The 21,512-nt window shown below is 42.4% G+C and overlaps 1 protein-coding gene and 1 long non-coding RNA gene across 4 annotated transcripts in view; one reads left to right on the top strand and one right to left on the bottom strand.

Moving 5' to 3' along the window:
• Positions 1-1,407: 1,407 nt before the first annotated feature.
• ivns1abpa (influenza virus NS1A binding protein a) lies at positions 1,408-18,851 on the bottom strand. Of its 2 annotated transcripts, none has more exons than XM_036582342.1 (15): positions 18,689-18,851; positions 10,308-10,558; positions 9,953-10,088; positions 8,751-8,920; positions 8,499-8,574; positions 8,029-8,202; positions 7,722-7,847; positions 5,445-5,552; positions 4,881-5,007; positions 4,070-4,297; positions 3,761-3,882; positions 3,534-3,660; positions 3,310-3,441; positions 3,021-3,194; positions 1,408-2,767 (listed from the first exon to the last, which is right to left on the bottom strand). In XM_036582342.1, the coding sequence occupies exons 3-15, from the start codon at positions 10,061-10,063 to the stop codon at positions 2,511-2,513; spliced, it is 1,932 nt and encodes a 643-aa protein (XP_036438235.1). In that variant the 5' UTR covers positions 10,064-10,088; positions 10,308-10,558; positions 18,689-18,851; the 3' UTR covers positions 1,408-2,510. The 2 variants fall into 2 exon arrangements, with proteins under 2 accessions (XP_036438235.1, XP_036438236.1); XM_036582343.1 differs by lacking the exon at positions 18,689-18,851 and adding an exon at positions 11,749-11,876.
• The window catches only part of LOC118815922, a 57,923-nt gene continuing 53,793 nt past the window's right edge, over positions 17,383-21,512 (top strand). For both annotated transcript variants that reach the window (XR_005007839.1, XR_005007840.1), the window contains exons 1-2: positions 17,383-17,780; positions 20,220-20,355. This is a non-coding gene — a long non-coding RNA (uncharacterized LOC118815922). The remainder of the gene's footprint in view (positions 17,781-20,219; positions 20,356-21,512) is intronic.

Below are 21,512 nucleotides of genomic sequence, written 5' to 3'. Positions count from 1 at the left end.
CACACGCTATAAAATATCTTCCACCACAAGTAACCGTTTCTCAACCATTGTGTTTTGAAGGAGGTGCTGGTCAGTCTGCTTTCCTGCTAGGGTTGGGTACATGAATTTTCAGGGGAGCCGCCTAGGGCCCCCATGAGTCAGGAGCCCCATGAAAATACAAATTAGATATACTGTACGTGTTGTGGTTAAATATCCTATTCCAAATATATGTATTTGACTGGTATGAACAAGTGATGTGCTAAGTGATGATCTACACTGTGGCATTTGGCCAAAATCTAGTGGGCAGACATCTCCAGAAATGGCCTTCTAATTCCTTTTGAACCTCATGACCTGCCCCTGTGGCCTACTTCCTGTCTGTCACTGCTGCTTACAGAGGGTTAATACTACTAAATGGCTGGAATGCAGGAGGAGGGGTTTGGACAGGAACTGGGCATCTGACAAATATCAGTGGAGGGAAGTGTGACCTTACTGACATATAGAGGGAAGGGAAGTTCTGATTATCTCTTTTGTTCCAAAACACATTACAGATAACATTTAGGAATGTGCTATTTTGTCCTGATATACATATTGGGGGTGGCCTCTACAAATACAAGAAATATCAGGGCTATATATTATGATTAAAATCACCTTTATTAGTGATAATGCAACATGGGTTCCATTATGAGTCAGCTGTTATTCTTTCCAAAATCTTGTTATATATGACATTTTGGATTCTGAAATCAGGCATCCGGTAATAGACAAGTTATCTGCCTGAAGAGTTCAGCGCTTCATTGTAACTTCATTCTTGACAGCTTTCTCAGAAATTATGGAATCATCTACAGCTCTGTTCATCATGACAGAAACATCCAAAATGGCTGTTTTATTTATAAAATCCATTTCATTACTTGAAACCTATGAAGCCGTACTAACACTAGCATCACATTACTATCAATCATTTAATACATGTATCTGCATTATATGATTGAAAAGACTACTGTTGCTTTCCACCGATTGAATTTTAGATCAGAACATTGTAGCTCATTCTCATTCTTTGTGAGTTAGCCCTTTTCTAGCACCTTCTCTCAGTGGAAAATATGACTCTGGCCTTGTCCATTCATCTTGTCTACTGATCTCGTCTACCCACACCCCCCTTTGCAAGATAAGCCGTACCTACACAGGCCAGATTAGAGTAATCCAACCAGAATTAGACATAGACGCTAGAGTCCCTGTTAAAATGTCCAAGAGCTTGTAAACCACATAGATTTACTAGATTTCAGAGAGTTCCAGTCTGTTCCAATTATTTTATATTATGACACCACCAACCCACCTGCTGGTAATAATGGCATTCACAATTATCAAGGCCATACTGACTAAAGTTTTTTCCCCCTGAAGTTGTTGGAAGTATTGAAAAAAACAATACTGCATGGATTCACAGGTTGAAATGATTTATTAGTTAAGAAATATCAGTTTGTAATAAATGGGATACAGAATTTCACCCCCTATTTTGTCTACTGTGAAAACAAAGCCTTGGAGAACTGTTTTCCTTTTGAAATTCTTAACACAAGAAAGATTAAAAAAGGTGTTCAGAAAAAAAAACAAAAACAACATATCAACGATGAGTTAGTCAAAATTGCAGTAACAAAATATTCTAGTGAGCAGGAACATTGAAACATGGTCAAGAAAGTGTGTACGCATTCATGTATACACTTGTGTAACTAAACTGGCACCGATTAAAGTTCATAACTCGAGTTATCTGCATCTCCTAGCTCATCTATCTAGCTATAAGTTAATCAGCAGTGTATCAAAAATATAAAAAAGGCCATCATTAAAGATTGGTAAAGCAATCCCACATAATGGGTAATGCTAAAAGGAAAGCTATGTGTGATCATCTTTTGTTGAATAAGGCTTTTATATAACCACAGAGCATCAATACGTGAGCTAATATTACAAAATCCAAAGAAAATAAAATCTAATTCAACTGAATTACCTCTTTAAATCAATTCAACCAATTAATCCTGCTGACGAACAATGCCAACTTGGTTACTGCCACTCACGGTGGTCAGTAACTCCATTTATTTTCGTTGCTGGAAATCCCAAACACCAAAAATCCAAACCTTTTCAGCTCAAAAGAAAAAAAGTACACTCAATGTGCAATAAAGGTTGGCATTCTTTGTAAATTAAAGCAAAAACATGTTGAAAAGAAATAACACAATAATATGTACAACACAAAAAAATATTGTATGCAATATGCAAAAGCTTTAAGTTGCTTTCTGCAACCCCCAATGAACCTGAAACCCTCCCCAGCCCACCCACTTGCAAAGTAAGTAGTCAGTCTTCACTGAAGACTCCCGTGATTCCCTGCCTCCTCCCCTTCCCCATCTTCAAGCCCAACCCCAACCCGCTCACATACACATCACGAAGCACGATTACGTCACTAAGCCTGTTAGTTTGAGACAGTTTACACCCAACTCTCCCCTCCCCTGCTACCCCCACCATGCCCCCCAACCCTGTGCTCAGGCTCCCACCAGTACTTAGGTGCTGGTGAAAGCCTCAGCGCAGGCGCTCCACTCGTCCAGCTCCGGGTCGTACGCTTCCATGGTGTTGAGGAAGTCGTTGCCGTCAAAGCCACCCACAGCGAAGATCAGGTCGCCCAGCACGGCCACGCCTGCGTTGCTACGCGCCGAGTTCATGCTCCCCAGCATCCTCCACTCATTCCGGGCAGGGTCATAAACCTCCACGCAGCTCAAGGCATGGGAGCCATCAAATCCACCCACCACAAACAGCTTCCCTGTGAGGTAACGCGAGAAGAAACTGAGAACCTCTTCCCACTTGCACATGTCTTGGTCTGGCTTACTCTTTCATTTATATTCCAACTTCTGTTAATGCTAACTTATGTGTTCCCAAAGACTGGACTGAGAACCTCTGTGCTGGAACCAGAATTAAATAGCAGTTTTAATTGTTCCATTTGGTGTTTTGGGCCAGACTTTCAAAAACAGTCCCTGTCTATTCTGAACAACTTTCCCCTGCAAGATCAAACTTACCTGCATAGATTCCGACACCGGCCCCTCTGCGAGCCACGTTCATGGGGGCAGTGAGGGTCCAGGTGTTGTTCTCAGGATTGTAGCGCTCAACACTGTTCAGACAGTTCCATGACTCTGCTCCACCAATCACATACATGAAGCCATCCAACTTGCACACTGCTGCCTGATGCCTCCCTACACAAACAGATGCATACTTATATCATCACTTCTAATATTTATATCACTTTTAAGCCATTGCTGGAATCTACAAGCTAAAATGTCTGCAGTTATACGGGTGTCAGACACTCACTAATGTTTAATGGGGCACAGCTGGTCCACTCCTTGGTGACAGGATCAAAAGCATCACAGTTCTTCAAACCTTTCTGCCCACAAGGGTCTGATCCCCCAACAACATACAGCTTGTTGTTCAGAGAGCAGACACCTAGAACAAGACACAAAGAATGTATATTAAAACCAGCAGTGTTTATTATTTAAAAGCTACAAGAGTGTGATATCCATTCTCAGTTTGCACACCTGCATTGCAGCGATTGGTCCGAAGCTCTGGCACTTGAGTCCACTCATCTGTGCTTGGGTTATACGTCTCCCCACAGCTCAGCTCATCAGAATGGCCATTGGAGCCACCCATTACATAGAGCTGACCCTGGTTGGTTGAGGAATGGGCAATTATCCACAGTGTGATATGGAAAGACTACCAAACTGTAGACAACCCTGTAATTATTACTTCAAGTGGGCATACATACCATGAGAACAGCCATCTGAAAGCGAGCCCGAGGTGTCCTCATTGGGGCAATGAAACTCCAGCTGTCAGTCTTCAGATCGTAACATTCCACAGTCCTTAAGCATTCCTCACGGTTATAACCACCTAAGGAACAATCACAGCCAGAATCAGACGTCTATTCAAGCCAACAGTAGTATAGCACTGCATGAATAACTAACAGGGACATTTGCACATCCTTTGAGAGCTATTTCTTAAAACTTTCCCCCCAGTATCTAACATCTAAAACAAACACCTCCAGCAGAGTTGCTGATCTGGGCTCAAATCCACTGACCTGCTGCAATGAGTCGTCCATTGAGGGCAGCAGTACCCAAGCCAGAGCGAGCATAGTGCATGGGAGCCAACAGCCGTTCAGGTTCCTCGTCCAGAGACTTGGCCTCAAAGCTCAGGCTCTTCTGCAGGCACGGTGTGGCTGAGGGCGAGGCCTGGGGACTGCTCCGCCCATGAAGGAAGATCACACACAGTACGCCGTTCAGCACCGCCAGACACAGGTATGTACTGTCTGTGAGAGAGACAGAACAATGATGAGCCAGTTGGCAGTGTTGAAGAAGCGGCAACAACATGCCTCCCTCCTTCACTCTCCTTAAGGGTTCTGAATTAATGGCCACTCATGACGTAATCGTGGGCTGCTATGGAAAGACATTGTCCATTGTTAAAATGGACATTACTCTTGTCTGCAGTCATAAACCATCAAAAGAACACACAGTAAAGTACCTGATTCCGTTTTTGTTCTCTACTATTTTTTCTTGAGTAGAATTTGGATGGCATTAGTTTAACATGTGAAATTACTGAGATGAGGTAATAGCATATTTCCCACATCTCTCATGACATGAGTCATTTTTATGGCAGAGAGTCTGGTACTTTTCACAAAATAATGTGGCCAAGAACCTCCTACATTGTCAAAAAGAGACTGACTGAAGAGCCAAACAACCACTCTCAGCCTGTTTTGGTGTTAAAGCTTGCTCTTAGACTCATTTTTCATCACGGTGTCTACTACAGGCAGCTGTTTGCTATAGCTGACTAGAAAAAACGCAGTGTGTTCAGACAACACAAAGGCAGACAACATTCTGCAGCAGGACACTTACTGGTGGTCTTCTCAGAGGCGATGTACTTCCACTCCTGCTTGCAAGGCTGTTTGACCGAGCCAGGGGAGAGGCTGCCGGAGGAGCTGCTGCTCAACTGCCTGTGAACGTTCTCGCGTGGGGTCTTCTTCTGTAAAGGCACAGTGCAGCTACAGACACTCGGCCCAAGCACACAATCACACACACCCCAGAATCCCAGACCCCTACACTGGCACAACCCTACGAAGCTAAACTAACCCCCTGGGCTAAATTTAATCACAAAGCTGAACTTACTCTGGATCCAACAGAGAAAGAACATGTGTAGCCTAAATACTAGAAGTGTACACCCAGTTCAGAGCCACACTGTAAGCAGCATTAGAACATACTCAAGGCCACACATACATACATTAGAGCGATCACCTACGCTCTCTTACAAAGAAGCCTGCACCACGAAGCAGCTGCTCTATCCTACTTATTTAACTCCAAACTAAAATACAACACTGGCTACAGTGAGCAGCAGGGCTAACGGAGCAGGACTAACAGGCTTGCGGTCCAGCCTGGGAGGGGCTTGGTGCTGGTTTTGTGTACCTGCACAAACTGAATGTGGTCATCCTCAGCGCCAAACACCTCAGCCTGGCCCTCAAGCAGGCCCCCATCGAGCAGCTTGTGATCGGCCGAGTAGTACAGCATTTGCACCTGCAAGACACACAGCGACACAAGAACCCATGTGGCTGTCTCCATGGCAACAGGGCACCCGGCAACATGGGACAAGGGAGGGGAGAAAGAGTGGAAGGGGGAGGAGGGGGAGACGTCGCAAGCTTGCCGCCGGGTTGCTAGACGCTGGTGAGAAAGCCTCTTTTAAGACTGCAAACACAATGTGGCTTCTGTTCAGGCAGGGTTTGGAAGCAGGATGGCACAAGAAAAAAAAGGGAAAAAAAAAAAAGCAGATCTTCTGTGGGTGCTCCTGAGGCCACCGCTGCAATCAGTACTGCAGATTCAGACTCTCACACACTGTCGGCAGCATCACAAACCAGGAGCTATTTGTTAAGCTTGAAGAGGAAACAAGAGAAAGTGGGTCCGCTATTCGTCATCACCATGGAACAGGCCTTTGGAGCTGCCGGCCATCTTCTTGGCTGAGGAGGTTAGTTAGGCTGAACTAAGATCACATACATTCCAGGGAGACTTAAGCTGTTTTACAGACTGCTTCAACGGCTCCTTCAAGAGTACGCTGTCGGCACAGGGCAAGGACTTCTGCTCAAGCTAAATTTAACAGCCATTTTACAGTCAAATAAATGACAAACACCTTAAACAGCTATAAATAAAAAGAACAAAAAGTACATCCAACCAGAACAGAAGGTATTAAAAAAAATAAAATGGGTGAGGAAACAAAATGGGTGAGCCAAAGGGCCTGAGATGGACTCATCCAAGCAAATTTAAACATTCTCCTCTACCAGTTATGATTTAGTCCAGTGGCCCAATTTATTAAACTTCTGGTAGAGGGACATCCACTCATAAGAATTACTAATAACAGATGGTACAGACATACAGTACTGTGCAAAAGTCATAGACCATTTAATTTATTTCCAGTCAAAACGGGCAATAAATACAAGTTATTCCTTTTTCAGGAGATATTTCTGAGGAGAGTAGATATCAAATGAAAATAAGTGGGTTTAAGAAAATACAACCAACTTCTAAGACTGAACTGAGGTGTGGACAAAAAAGTTTCCTGCAGATTTTTTTGAAAAACTGAAAGCAGGTCTCCGGAAGCTGTAATAAAGGCGAGGTGTGGACACAATAAATAATGAAAAATGTGTTATATTGACTTGAGGTTGAGGTTTCTGTATAATTTTCGATTAAATATACATCTTTTTCTTACTTTCCCTGATGCTGAAGAATTAATAGCTTGCAGTTAATGGCCATTTTGAGTGTAAATTACTTAAACGAAACATGGTCACTTTTTTGCACAGTACTGTTTATTATGTAATAATATTACATAAATAATTATTTATAATGCCTCATTCTCTGATTAATTTTATTACAATTTTTGATATGCAAATAGATCTTGTATTGCTGAAAACCACATTGAGTGGTTCCACAGGCCAATTGTGAATACTCAAATTGGGCTTTTTCTTAAATGGGCATGTTTTGGTAATTTGGAGAGGCTTGAGGCTAGGTTGAATTTGCGTGCTGAAAGCTGTATTTGTGCACATGTGAGTGGGTTGCATGGACAGATGGGAGCTCAGCACTCCTTTGGCTGTGGCTCCTCTGTCTTTTTTTCCTCCTTTCTCTTTTTCTCTGACTCATTACCCTGGTGGCCCCAGTCGTGGCTTCTTCAGTCTGCTCAGAGTCCTGTAGCTGTTTGCTCTAATAAACCTAAAGAGAAACAAATCAACGGGGAGGAAGAGCTGTTAGTGCTAATGTCCATAGCCTACACATACATGCTCACACACACCTGCTCAGGAAAAAGAGAGACATCAGTGTGACAGCAAAAAAAAAAGGCTCTGTCAAGTTTGAAAAGGAGCGGTTGCAGTGATGGTTACTGTACAGGCGGCTTTAGAGTTTCTGCTCACCTGGACTAACCTCTCGGCTTTGCAGAGTGCGCAACAGCCCCACACTGTACCTACTGCAAAATATATACTCTTAAAACCTGGGGGGAGGGGAGTTTGTGGTAAGGGAAAGGAGAGGAACAACAAAAAAATGGAAAACAGATAAAACAAAACCATCCAGCCAACGGGCTGAGTGTGAGCTTGTGTGAATAGACCCGTTGAATTGGTGAATGGAAAAGGGGTGGGGGGGATAGAGGGTAAAAAAGAGAGAGGGGGACAGAAGGAGGAGAGGACGCTCACATAGGAGCGCAGTACTGACCTCCTCCATCAGTCTCTCCAGCGGCTCCCCGTTCTCCCACAAGCTGCGCTGCACCCAGCTGATCACCTTGGAGTACAGCTTCCCGTTACTAGGCAGGGTCAGGTGATCCTCCAGCATCACCTCCAACTGCATACACATCACACATACCACACATTACTACGTATACATTTAATGCATGCGAGGCAATGAGGCATTCATATTGTCATTAGCATAAGTCATTAATAAGGCTACTGAGGTTTTTCTATGATGTTCAGACACATCCTCAAAAAGTATGAAAGGACTTAGAGGTGATCCCTGGGGAACTCGCCTTCAAGCGGGGCAGTTTGAGGAAGTCTTCCTGCTCTGATATTTCCAGAAGATGCTCCTGGATGTAGCAGTCAATCTTGGCTAGAAGACGGGAGTCCCCCATGCTGCTAGCAAAGTTGCGATAGGAGATGGCATTCTGGGAGTCCATCTTAGAGAGCAGGTAGTCTCCACAAATCTAAAAACAACATAACCATAAATAGATCAAGTTATTTACATACCAGCAGACAGGAATTTGCATTAAAAAAAGTTCCTCCCAGCAATGGAGAACCACAACAAGCAGAGGTGTATCAGGTGTGTCAGTGCAAACAACACTCCAAACTTTGCCTCCAGGACTCAAACACTACAATGCTGCGCCGTAATTGTAAAAACCATAATTGGTCATAATTAAAAGTGTCAAGTTACGTCAACACCAAACATTGCATCCTGCTGGAGTTTTAAACAATGTAAACAGAGATGTGTCTTAAAGTCTACCTGCTTCACTCTTTCCATCTTGAGCCTTTTGGCTGCAGAGTAGACCTCCTTAACCAACTCCTTATCTGCCTTCAACCTTAGAGAAAAAAAATGCAAATCCACAGGCAATGAGAAACGGTGAAGTTGAAAAGCTGCACACTGTTACTGATACCTCACCACAGCAACCATGAGAAATAGCCATAAGCCTCTCTATAACAGAGGGATAACCTTCAGTATAACTGAGAAATTTGATAAACGCCTGAGTAAACGTACTGGGCAGTGTAGGCGTAGTTGAGCAGGATCTCCACAGCTTCAGGGTCCAAGTCCTCAAACTTCACATGGGAGATGCCATGAGGCTCCAGGTCACTGTTAAAGATCTCAAACAGGTACGGGCTGCAGCAGGCCAGCACTGCGCGGTGCGCCATCAGCTCATGACCACACACCTGGGGGAGGTCAAAGGACAAAAGGTCACCACCAAGTCAGTCCCATTGCCTACAGCCAAACTGACACATTCAAGTGGATAATAGTTCTCGATATCATTACGCAAACCAGACGCTACAGCTCAGCTTAAAAATGCAAAAAGCAGGTTAGAGGTCCAAGGTACAATTGTGATGTAACCGAGAAGCATGCAGCATTTTAACTGCATACACTGATTCTCTTATTACTTATTCTCTTTTAAAAGACAGAAACACTAATAATTAATTCTTCAGAGATTCAGGATGGCCCCTTTCGTTTTGGATTGTTTAATCAAAGTTGAGCTGGAGGCATGTGTTACTGTACCCACTCTATTAGGAACTGGGACAGATTTCCTTCAGCCTGCCAGACAGTTTTTTTTCTCCCCCTTAGAGAGTTTCATTCACTGGTTAATGGATGCCACTTGGCTTATGGCCACTGATAGTTCAGTAGACTAAATTCCAGGAACGAACACTACTACTTAAATCACCTCTCTTCTCATACCGCCTCACATTTCAGGAGTGACTCATCTGAAACCCTCCGGAGGGAATCAGAATGCAGTTTTCAGTGTTGACCACCTGCAGTATTTAACTAGATAGTCCAAAATGAGCACTTGTGTTTTAGAAATGACAGGCCTGTAGACAAGAGCTCATTCTTATCTTTCTGTCCTGATCTCTCCTACGTGCTCAGGTTGTTTGTCAGTGGGGTTGTCTGACATGCATCAATGTGATGTTATCTGGTTGCGTGACAACAAATTACTTTTCTTGACTAAATAAATAACAAAAAAAAGCAAATTCATGGCTTTTAGGTATCCTTTAGGGCTTCCATAATTTGCTGAATTTTATCACATTGAGGAGAAAAACATGACCTGTACAAAGTTTTCCAATATGTCAAAACTGCACACTAAAATTGACAGAAAAAAAGTCATGTTCAAGACGTGTTCATACATTTGCATACAACTGCATAAACATCTGAACCTGGAAAGGACTCATTATTATTATTACTACTACTAGTATTGTTACCTGAAGTCTGACATCGCAGAACTGGCCGCTCTTCCTAAGGGCGTTCATCTTGGCAACAGTCGAATCCAGGAAACTCTCATCCTCAAAGATCAAATATCCGTTGGGAATCATTTTGGCAGTTTTTTCAAAGTTGAGCCTTTAACAGTAGATAGAAGATATACATAAGGTTCAAAACTTTGTTTTTAGTAACATGCACAGAAGCTTGGTCTCTAACTTGGCAAAAAACATGTACAATGAGACGTGAGCTTTCTGTCCATGCTACACAAAAGCCTCCCTTAATTAATTTATAATCACATATTTCTCCCCTCATTGTGCGCACAAAGCAATTAGGCTCATGAATGAGTAATGGGCTTACCTAATCAGAACTGACGTAATTCAGGGAGACGCACTTGTGCCGAGAAGCTGTAAGATGGCACCCAGGTCTTTCCTTCACTGCGGAGAGGGTGGCAGAGGTGATGCCAGGTAAGCAGCAGGGCACGGAGCAGGGGGGAAGGGGGGGCAGCCGCACTAACACAAACTCTCAGGCTTAGAGCGACTGTAATCAAGTCCTCGCGATCCCGTTGGCTATAGAGTCAAACCTTTTCTGTGTTGATCGTGTATTATAACCTGCAAGACACAGAATGAGGCAAATATAAGCTTTTCTTTTTTAAATAGGAGCACATGAGAAGATTATCACTGGGACAATGTGGAGAGATTGCTGCAGATCAATACACATATCTAGGTCCCAATACTCCAGGCCATGGTCCAATTCACAATCCAATATTGCGATAACTCAGAGAGGTTCGGCACAAAGAGGCATGAGACGAGGTCACACAGAGGATAGGCAGCAGGCCTGGGTATTGCCAACTCTTAATGACATGTCACAGTGGGGTATATGACGATATTGCAATTAGATTGAGACAGGAAATGCTTGCATCTCTGCTGGTTGTATGTCCACCATAGTGCATGTGTAGCAAACAACAAGCTGGGTGTAGAGGTGCAGAGGCTGATTTACTGATCTTCTGTAGCTACTGCCATCCAAAGCACAATTGCACAATTATCAGGAATCATATCAGTATCAGCAGATAGTCATCATTAGATACAGTGCGTCATCAAATGATGACATATTTAGAGCAGAATGTTTAGGTAATGCTGTGCTACTGTACTAAAATATCTGCATTTTTATGTATTTCTCTTACTACACTTATATATACACATATATACATACACATATATATATATATATATATGTCACAATTTACATTATATTAATACCAATCAATATCAATTTTTTTAAATGCATGTGTATTGGCATCAACAAATATGTCCCACAGTTCCCATATGAGTGCCTTTCTAACACAGACAGTACTGATGCAAGGGTTCAAAGCATTGATGCAAAATCATGAAAAATACGATTAACTGTATTGAGGCATGGACTGGACGTGGATTAAAACACGCTAATCATGAAGTACGGCATATTGGAAATTAGCTCTCTTAGCCTACTTAATCCTCTAAAAGTAGGATATCAGTCATAAGATTGGGTCTTACTCATTCTATTTTTCCTCTCCAATGTCCAATCCAGCATTTTCTGCTAATATCAGTCCGAAATTGATACCTACCATCTCTATAGCACACTATAAGGACTGATCTAGGATCAGCTTTTGCTTTGTTATTCGTCCTGACAAATAAAAGCTCTTTAGATGAACCAGATGTGAAAACAGCGATCTGTCAATCCATGACTGAACTTGTCCATCGCTGCTCTATATATAGATATACATACACGCATGCACGTATTACATATATACATACATACATACATTTAGGCTCTAAGCCCAGATCAGCCTGCACTCCTTCAGCCACGTGTCTCACACATCCAGATAGGAGTTACTAATCTGGCTCCAGCTCGGCCTCTTGCAGTCCTCAGCCATGGAACTGACTTAGTCCCCACAACCAATTATATTCTACCCCAAAATGTATACACGCCTCACCATACAGACCCCACCCCCAGATCACTCTGCATTCCAAGCAAAAGGCCCACCCTCTCCGCCCACTTCTGAGCTCCACACATGCTTGCACATGCTTTTCTTCTCTTCTTGCCAATAGCGTAGCTTCTCCCTTTAGACACACCACCCAGTCAGTCCAACCTCCTGACAGCTTTTCTGGAACCTTCCGTAAGCTTCACATAAACAGCATCAGTTCAACAGGTGGCCTAGTTTTCAGGCTAGTTTGGGAAGCCAGAGATAAATCCTAAGTAATTTATTACCACATTTTGCAAGTTTCACAATCAACAGAAGAGGGGAAAAAACTCTGGGAACATAGTACGTGCACGCTATGCACGAAAAGCTGCTGGCACGTGTCTCCATCCACTTTATCTTCAGCTTTTACAGATCAGCCAAGTGATGACCTCCCAAGAAAACCTGCGTTTCACTAGTTAAGAGAAAATAGCAGTCAAAAGGCGTTATGCTTGGTAAAGTGGGAGTAAACATGTTTTCCTCTTGGGGACAAATGCAGTGCGGAACACTTGTAAAAACTGGAAAGACGTTTGAAACCAGAAACCCAACATTGAGCAATTTTCTCCAGCTGTCCCTGATGTCCTTATTGTTCTGGCTGGCTACTTGTGTGCTGAAACGTATTAAAGATGAGATGCATGAACTCAATCAGCCTGTGGTAATTCCCAGGATTCCACAGGGCCGCTTGAAGGCAAGTAAGTTTAAAAGAATTCCATTCCGAGTTCACTGCAACAATTGAGGGTGTTCAGACAGTTAAGGTCAAAGATGGGGTTAGTCTGATATGCCATTGGTGACCTTAAAGGAAAACTCCAGTGTTCTTTGGGAGTTTTGGCCAATTTTCTCCCAATTTAGTCATGGCCGGTTCCACCCACTAGCAAGATCTCCTCCATTACACAATGCTACCAAGCTGGTTGGTTGAAGGTATCAGCCCACTGGATTCTATCAGAAATGTGTTTTAAGTCAATGAGCTTTTACGTGTTGAAATCACTGCCTGTTGTAATCAACTGCATGATGCAGATGATAGCCCAACAGTTCTCCTTTAATGTGAGAGTGGATGGTCCACGTGGTGCATTTATCAGAGAGGTCAGCTTAAGATAAAGCCTTGCAGTGACTCAGCTAAACATAAAAAACCTTTGCTTCACGTGCAATGTCCTCTACTGGAGGAGGCAGGCTGTGAAGGACAGAGCTGAAGGAAAATTGACAAAGACATGGAGACTAGCAATAAAGAAATACATTGTGAGTATGCATTCTTCTGCACTGTGGCTTTGACCTCTGCTAAAGCACAAGTTCAGCTGTGTGGAAGTGAAAAATGGCGAGAGAGGAGGAGGAATGGCACACTGTGGTGGCTGTTGTTCTACTGGCTGCTAAAGTGTTTAGCAGATAGCTAAGAATGCACAGCAGTGGGGATGCATTTCTAAGTCACTGTGGAAAAATGGGATGTAATGTTCTGCACGTGATTCTACACACAGTGCTCTAACAAGCTCTCCCCTGTCACTAAAGCATGAAACAGGTTGCGTGCGTGCGTATGCGACTGCAACTGCACTAATCTGTACCATGGGACCCTTCCTCACGCTAGTCACGCTCCACACAGGGACCTCAGCCAAGCCTCCAAAACCAGTGGACTACATATCCCAGCAGTCCTCTCCTTCTCTCTCAAAGGCATTCAAAGAGTTGTTTACTTCTTTGCTTCAAAGAAAAGTCGTCTCTGTAGTCTTTGAGGTCTATCTGGAGGGACTGAACAGATGAGATCAGACACTGTTCGGGTGTTAAAATAAAACCCTCCTTTTAAGCACATGCAAGGCTTACACAACATTAAAAAAAAAAAGTCATGGGCAGGACAGAATGTACAGAGATGGCAGCAAAGGGAGAGGCGAAATGAATCATTTATTGCAGCACTCTCAGAAAAGAACGGAAGCTCATAACCACAGCTGAAGAAGAAAAAAAAATGGAGATGTCAAAGCCTTGTCTTGTAGAGTTGCAAATGTTATTCAGGAGAGCGTGGGTTTTGGGAATGCTTTACCAGCAGAGCGAGGAGGAGGGAACCCGCATGGTGAAAAAGCTCTTTATGTGCAGATGTGTGTTCATTCAGGCAGCCTCAATTTCCAGAGGTTAGGTAACATCTGGCAGTATTTGCATGGCCTGCATGTCTCCCTCACTCTGGCTGTTCTTTCCACTTGCACATAAAGTCAAAGAACCAGAAAAAGGGGCCACTCTTAACTCTGACTCACTCCATCCACATATACAAAAAAATGGTCTATATCTCCTCCTTACTGTAATGTGCTGCTTTTCAAATGTTTCTATAGTCACATACAGAAAGCAAGCCTACCATTAATGTTAAATCAAGGCTAAATCTGGCTAAACCCCCCCATCCTAAAACAGGCCTGGTACATTAAGCTAGGTACATTAAATTGGACTTTGGCAGCTTTACTTGTTTTTAGATCACAATCTTAGTCTATTAACTGCTGCTGTGGGAAGGCAAAGGGCAAGGCAGCTTTTTCACAGCCTCGAGACGCTGATTATCTGAGCCATTATAGAGTGCACCTCTTCCTAAGCCCTATCCTCTATTAATACATTTTCTAACTTAAGAGCAGAAGTCATCAAGAGAATAGAAATTACAAATTAGGCTTTAGCTGAGCAACTGTCTGACTCTCCATGTAGGAAATTTGTTCTACTTAGACCAGGATTAACGATACAATAAAATAAATAAATACAACAGAGCATTGCTTGGTTTTATAATTGCAAAGAGGGAGAAGAGTTCTCTTCTGCAAGTTATCATCTCTTCTGTCCAGATGCAAAGCAACTTATGGAACTGGCTTGCAACTCACTCATGTTTAGCAGACTAAAAATCATCCACAAGGGGGCTCCAGCAATGCTTTATAAGAGCAGTGCTTCACATGAATGAAACGGTGTCCTTGTTTTTTATATTATATTATATATATCAGCTGAAGACGTTAATATACCCGTCAAAAGGCCCTTCCAGCATCGAGCAGCAGGTCTGGGAAACACCATCACCTCACAGAAAAACCATTCACTGGAAACGATTTGTTGAAGTATAAACAAATCACATGATTTTAAATGATTCCCCACTTGCTATATGGATTCCCCTTGGTCTTTACGGAATGAAAAAAAAAGTCTCTCTTTTCTCAGCTTTCTCTCTCTTTTCCTCCAACCAACCAACCCACATGGTATAAATATGGGGTACTTGCACATAACAGATAACCAGTCCCTGTCTAATTATCTACTGTACTCACTATTCGGGCCAGAGCAGTTGCTGATTCACTCATTTCTATTGAAGGCCAGCACAATGGCTCTAAGAATGGACAGCAGAGAGCCCAAAGTGCAACACTATACACATTAATATTAACTGTAGCAGCTGCATCTTAAAACCAAAGTTTATTGTTACTCTATGCAAGCATCATAAAAGGCCCTGGGCATCTGGTTGATTTTTATGGAATAATAAACAACTACCAACAAAATAAACTACCCATGGGGTGAACACAGGCCTAAAGAAACGTGCGTCAGATGGCAGATCGCGAAGAGAAGGAAGTGGTTCAGAAAAGAGAACGTCCTTTGCGTAGACAAGTTTGTGACCGGATTAACTTCTTATTCAACAACAAGCGTGGAAGCTCAGAGGAAACAGATTCGATCTATGGTTTGAGATGTAACTCAAGTCTAGACTGCAGAACAAAGGCAGCAATGAATGTTTTATTGTGCATGTCCATACAGACTGCAGCAGTATAAAAGGACCAAAGGCATTTCAATAACGTTTCAGGGACTTTGTGGCCAGTTACTAAGCAGTACTAAATAATTAGCAGCTGGCAACAAAGACTGCCACTAACTCATGCCATAGTCCTATTATCTCTGGCAGGATTTGTATTTGGATGTTGCACCTTGCACACTGGCAAGCACAGCAGCTTGTTTCCTGCTGAAACCAAAAGAGCAAAAGAAGACTGTCCAGCACTGACGCATGGCCAGAAAGAGAACTATCCACTTCCTGTAAGAGAGCGTGACCAGCATGTTCTTATTCGGCAATAATGTGAGGAGATTAAGAGAGGACTAGCCATAGCTGTTTTCTTGTTAGAAGATTGGGGAATATCCTCTGTTCTACAGAAAGTTAAGAGTCAGAATTATTCCCGGTGGTAATTGGAAACAGAAGTCTGAAGTGTTTAATGCCTCTAACATCACATGAAATGGCTACAAATACACTGTCTGATGTCTGAAACAATAGTTTTGCAAGAAGCTCTTGGCCTAAAATGTATTTTTTCCCCAAATGTGTTCAAGGCAGAGAGTTGCATGTAGTGCATTTTAGGGCTAAACAGTACCCAAAGGAAACTTATTTTGGATTTTACCACCATTTTCTGCTATCAACGTTACATATAAAAACTCAGAAGGCATATGTAACTTCACTGGTCACTTTGGCTAGCAAATAAAGTGGCTGTGTGTGCACTGGAGATATCATTTAATATTAAACTACTCAGAATGACTGGCTCAGCAACTGAGATGGAGAAAGTTTGAGTGGAATTCCCCTTTCCAGCAACAAGATTTCCAGCAAAAGTCTTAGCATTTGCCCTTTAAAAGGAATGGATGATGTCCTAAAGGGGAAATCCACTGATGTTTTAAAGTTTCTGCATAATGCAGTCACTGAGATGTAAAGAAATAGTCTTTGGGGACTATTTTTGCCCCACAACACCCTGCATGCATCTCTCCATCATGAATGGATTTTAAAAATTACATCTCAGACAATCATAAGCATTTCATGTAATAACCTTCTGTGATGCTGCCTAGCTTTTAGAGGCATTCAACTGTACAGACGTCTGGTTTCTACTGTTACAGCTCTGAGCAATTCTGACTCAGTAGGTTTCTCTAGAACACAGCATTTTATACCAAACCACTATGAATGACCGTTCATTACTTAGCCTTTTTTTTTTTTAATTTTGAAAAAAACGGTGGAATTGCCCTCTACCATGCACTGTAGGATAAAGGCAGGACTAGTTAACGTTTTTAATGTGAATGCCCGTACAGACTACAGCAGGACTAAATGACCAAAGGCGTCTCAATGACACATTTTAGAGACATGTTTGGTAGCTACTAAACAACCACTGACTGCAACAAAGGTTGAAGTGTAAAATCCCATCTTAGTTAATCCTGTATCAGTAAAGACCCCTTCTCTCTGTCAGGATTCATCTTTGGCTGTTGCATCTTGCACAAAGAGCTCAACGCACGGCCAGACAGAATCGCCTAATGTAATGCGCCCTTCACAGATACAGGAAGAGGTAAAATCACAGCACATGGGCCAGCAAGACTAGACGTGTACAGTACGCCCTGAGAAAAGCCACTTCAGGCCGCGCTTTCCTGACATTTGGCCATTGAGAAACAATACAATTCCGCCTGGCCTTTCAGTACACGCAGGCGCTTTTGACGACTCTCACGTGTACGGCTGCAAAACTGAACTTTGGTGTGGAATTAATAACAAGATAAACGTTATTAACCGACGGGGAGTCCCTGAAACCAAATACTACATATTTATCAATTCTTCCACATATATCAGTTCGTTAAAAGAAGAGAGTCAGTCAATTCCGACAACACCCTTCTAAGCCCAACGGTAGCTACGCGCTGAATTCTACACAGATGCGCATGCGCGGCACCACCTCCCGACACCTCCTGCGAGAGCTGATTGGCCAGAACCGCCACTATGAGCGGCGCTATTGGACGCAGAGCCTGTCAATCACTAGCCTTAGCCACTGCATTTATTTCCAGCGTAGAGGTTCTTGCATCATGTCTAGCTTCGACCAAGAGACCGTTCATCCCGCCACTAAGAAGAAGCCAGGCTCAGAAAGTAGGTCAGTGGGACTCAATATCTGATGTTGTAAAAAGTAAAATGTATTCCGAAACGTTTAAAAAGCACAACAAAACGCTTCATGGCGACAGGCAGAACCTCAGTTTCGGCGCCAAAGAGCAGCTGCCCGTTATAACTGATACAGTTACAATTAGACACAGCACCGGACATTCACTTCCCAACAACGACAAAGCAGAAGTTCAACACTGATTTGGTCACTTAAGTTAAGTGTCTTAACCCGAACTTCTTTTTATTCACGAATGAGCCTGGGGTGAAGGTGTAAAGGAATTATGCTTAACGTTACTTACATTCATTTCCATCCGCATGGACTTGACTAAGCCATAGTTTCCTGAGCTGGCTAGGAATCTGACAGGTAAATATACACGCCATCAATGGGGACATGAATTCTACACTACTTAGCGTTATGCCTCTTATCATTTGACTTTCACCGGTGATTATTAAAAACGCCATACTTTACCATTCCTTTGTCTTCGTGTCTTGTGATTAAGCAGGTTAGCATCAACGTCCTATTCAAAAAGTAGCTCGCCTCGAGCCCATAACTGAATATATGGTTCATTTGTTAAGATGGTTTATTTGTAAATGCCATTTCATAAATCTCAAAAAAGGCCACATGGACCATCTGGGCGCGCAAATCCGGGCACCGACACACCACCTTCAATGCACCACCACCACACAGAGACACTGCCTCCATACAGACAAAGAAAAAAGACAGTAAAGCTTATAGCAATATAACCTATATAGGTTAAGTTAGTACTAAAAGTAACCTACAGTTAGCATTTATCCTACCATTACAGTCCAGTTCCTGTAACGTGGTGCCTCTTTATCTCCAAACGCAAGCCACAGTAAAGCCACTACACAAATGACTCAGGACGGACATAAAGCACTTCTTACCTGATCAGGTTGACAGTAGACGATGGGAGACATATTTAAGGTGAATTCAAAGGCGTCTGACAGGGATATTGCCGTAGTAGCAGAGTCAGAGCACTGGAGTGTGTGAGAGAACGTATGTCTGCTGATCCTCGCGCTGCGGGGTGTGCAAGCTCGAGCTGCTGGCGCGCTCCACTAAAGCCACACCGCGGTGACGTAGAGCCGCAGCCCCGCCCACGGAAAAGTACGGAGTGAGGAAAAAGGATAAAACTGGTCCAACTACATATCATGTTAGAAAAGACCCTATTTTCTCATCGGGTTGCATGTATTGTTTGATTTCTGTTGTATGGGGTATAAAGTACGAAGAGAGGGATCTTAATAGGATAAGCTTTCATTAGTTGCTTCGTAGTAGGATTTTTTTTTTTTGGATTCAGAGTGACCTTGAACATTCCTGTTTACTGAAGTGCTAAAGGTTATTAATTTATTTAATTATTTATTTATTGGGTTTATATTGACCATTCCTAGTTAATAACAACTTAGTGTTTTTTTTATTCTGACCTTGAACATTCCTAGTTATATGACTACTGTGTGGTTGTATTTTAAATAATGTGTTATTATTATTTAGTTATTTCTGAATTGCAGTAGTCTCATTTGACTGTAGCATAAGGTATAAAGAAAGGTGGGCCACTGTTTATTGTATCAAAGCACGTTTTTTTTTTTTTCCAGTAGTAGGCTAGCTATACTTATACACTTTTTAAAAGGGGAATTCTATACCTTTTTCTAAATGACTGCATAATTCAATCATTGAGATGTAAACAAAGTCATTCAGGGTAGTTTGATGTGAAACAGAGAAACTTACAGACTTTGTTTACAGTGGTGGTGATAGGAACCAGGGGTCACAATGTCTACAACACAAATAAAGCCATTTTATTTACTATCCAAAACCAGCAGTAAACCCACAGGTGTCTTCTGAGTTTTTATGTGTAATGTTGATGGTGGTAAAAGAGTGGTAAATCTGAAAAAAAAAGCTTTCTTGTGTACAATTTTGCATTTACACCCTGCATGTACCTGTCCATCATAAGCGCATTTTGCAAAAAGGTATATTTTTGGCCAAAAGTGTACCTAAAAACTATCATGAAACAATGTGTCAGACAATAGCTTCCTGTTAGGTAGGTTCTGGAGGCATTAAACACTTTGGACGTCTGGTTCCTATCACCTCCACTGTGAACAATTCTTTCTCTGTAAGTTTCTCCAGAAAGAAGCATTTCACACCAAACCACTCTAACCATTTAATTACACAGACATTTTGCATTCCCCTTGAAGTACAGCTGCTCTCTTTTAGCTGTTTCATTGCCCACACTACACATACACTACACATACACTAAGCTCCTTTTCATCTTACACCACAACCTGCATGTTCTGTCACTGCATCATTACAAGATGAGTTCAGTTACATCCTGATACAGTTAACATATTTACATTTGATCATACAGCCTAAAATAAAACATTATGACCTTATGGCTGCTTAATAACTAGAGAATCTCTTCCCCCCTAGTGAAGAAGCTTCTAGCTTCTACTAAGTTGTGAAGCAGATTCTCCATGGTGGGAGGAACCTTCCAGCCGGTTTGTAAAGCGGGTGAGAGCCGGAGCTGACGTCAGAGCAACGAGATATCCCTCAATCTCCCGTGCAGGTAAGCTTCTCTCTGTCTCTCAATGAGAGTTGTAAGTGCTAATTAGATTAATGGATCAACACCACGGCTGCAGGCATGATGAACCTGAGAGAGAGTGTTAATCTGTTCATTCAGTGCCAGGCTGTGTCTGTAATGTCATGATAGCAGAATAGCCGTAACAGGGCATTAGAAACACACGGGGCCTTTGTGTACAGAAAAAGCTCGCTGACAGCCAGCGGCTTGTCAACTCACGGATCAGGTCACCCCAAAACAAAGTTACGTTTGTGACCGAGGGATGGGATTATACTAGAGATCCTGTTCGAATTCAGAGCCATTGTGGTTCTGTCATGGGGGCAGGCCAGGAGCGTCTTTGTTTGTATATGTAATAATAACACTGGTTTGTACTTTCTGAGTATTCAGTGAAGATCTGTTCCTAAGCAACGAATCATTACTGATCCCTCTCTAAAATAGTCGCATAGCAGTAGACACCAAAGCTTGCTGTGCACTTTGGATATGCTTTAACGAGTTTGGCAATAAATGTAGTCATTTTTGTTGCCTGAATTTTGCTTCCTTTAATTTGCCCTAGAGCTACTAGGTCAATGTAGCTAACAAGTAATGAAAGCATACCTCATTATTGAGCAAAATGCAAACCGCATACCTAAATCTGCCCCACACTGGGTCAAACTTTTCTTTAATCTCAAAGATACTTGCTTATGTGGTTTCTGGCACTGCATGATGTACTGTTATTTTTAAAAAATGGACAAAAGTATGTTTCATAGCTGGAAACGGTAGCAGCAGCCATCATTAAGTCTAAATTGTAGTAGCAATCTCACCTGGGCCTTTTATTTGGGCCATCAATATAAAAAATGAGATCTATATGGACCTGCTTATGGAAACAAAAGGGATGAAATCTTAAACAAAAAATCAGGATCCATTTTCACTGTAGTATCTAGGCAGATACAACTACGCAAACCTTCCCACTGGTTAGGCTATCCAACACTAAATCACATTCTATTCTCTGATCAAATGAACCAAATTATATCACATAGCAAAAAACACCAGTAGTAGCCAACCTGAATTTTACCTGTACTTTTGTCCATGTTAACCAGAGGTGAACACTCAGAACCTTATAGGTTTTCAAAAATGTCTGTAATTTTTAGTTCATTGTTACTTAATAG

The sequence above is a fragment of the Colossoma macropomum genome, unplaced genomic scaffold (genome assembly GCF_904425465.1).
Source record: "Colossoma macropomum unplaced genomic scaffold, Colossoma_macropomum, whole genome shotgun sequence".
Classification (NCBI taxonomy): domain Eukaryota; kingdom Metazoa; phylum Chordata; class Actinopteri; order Characiformes; family Serrasalmidae; genus Colossoma; species Colossoma macropomum.
This window is presented reverse-complemented; position numbering and strand designations above follow the sequence as displayed.

Bases quoted from the DNA above. Each gene is read 5' to 3' on its own strand.
- ivns1abpa (XM_036582342.1), bottom strand. From the start codon at position 10,063: ATGATTCCCAACGGATATTTGATCTTTGAGGATGAGAGTTTCCTGGAT. The intron at 8,921-9,952 runs GTAACAATACTA...GACCTCCCCCAG, and splicing joins TCTGCGATGTCAGACTTCAG to GTGTGTGGTCATGAGCTGAT. The intron at 8,575-8,750 runs GTACGTTTACTC...TTTTTCTCTAAG, and splicing joins AACTACGCCTACACTGCCCA to GTTGAAGGCAGATAAGGAGT.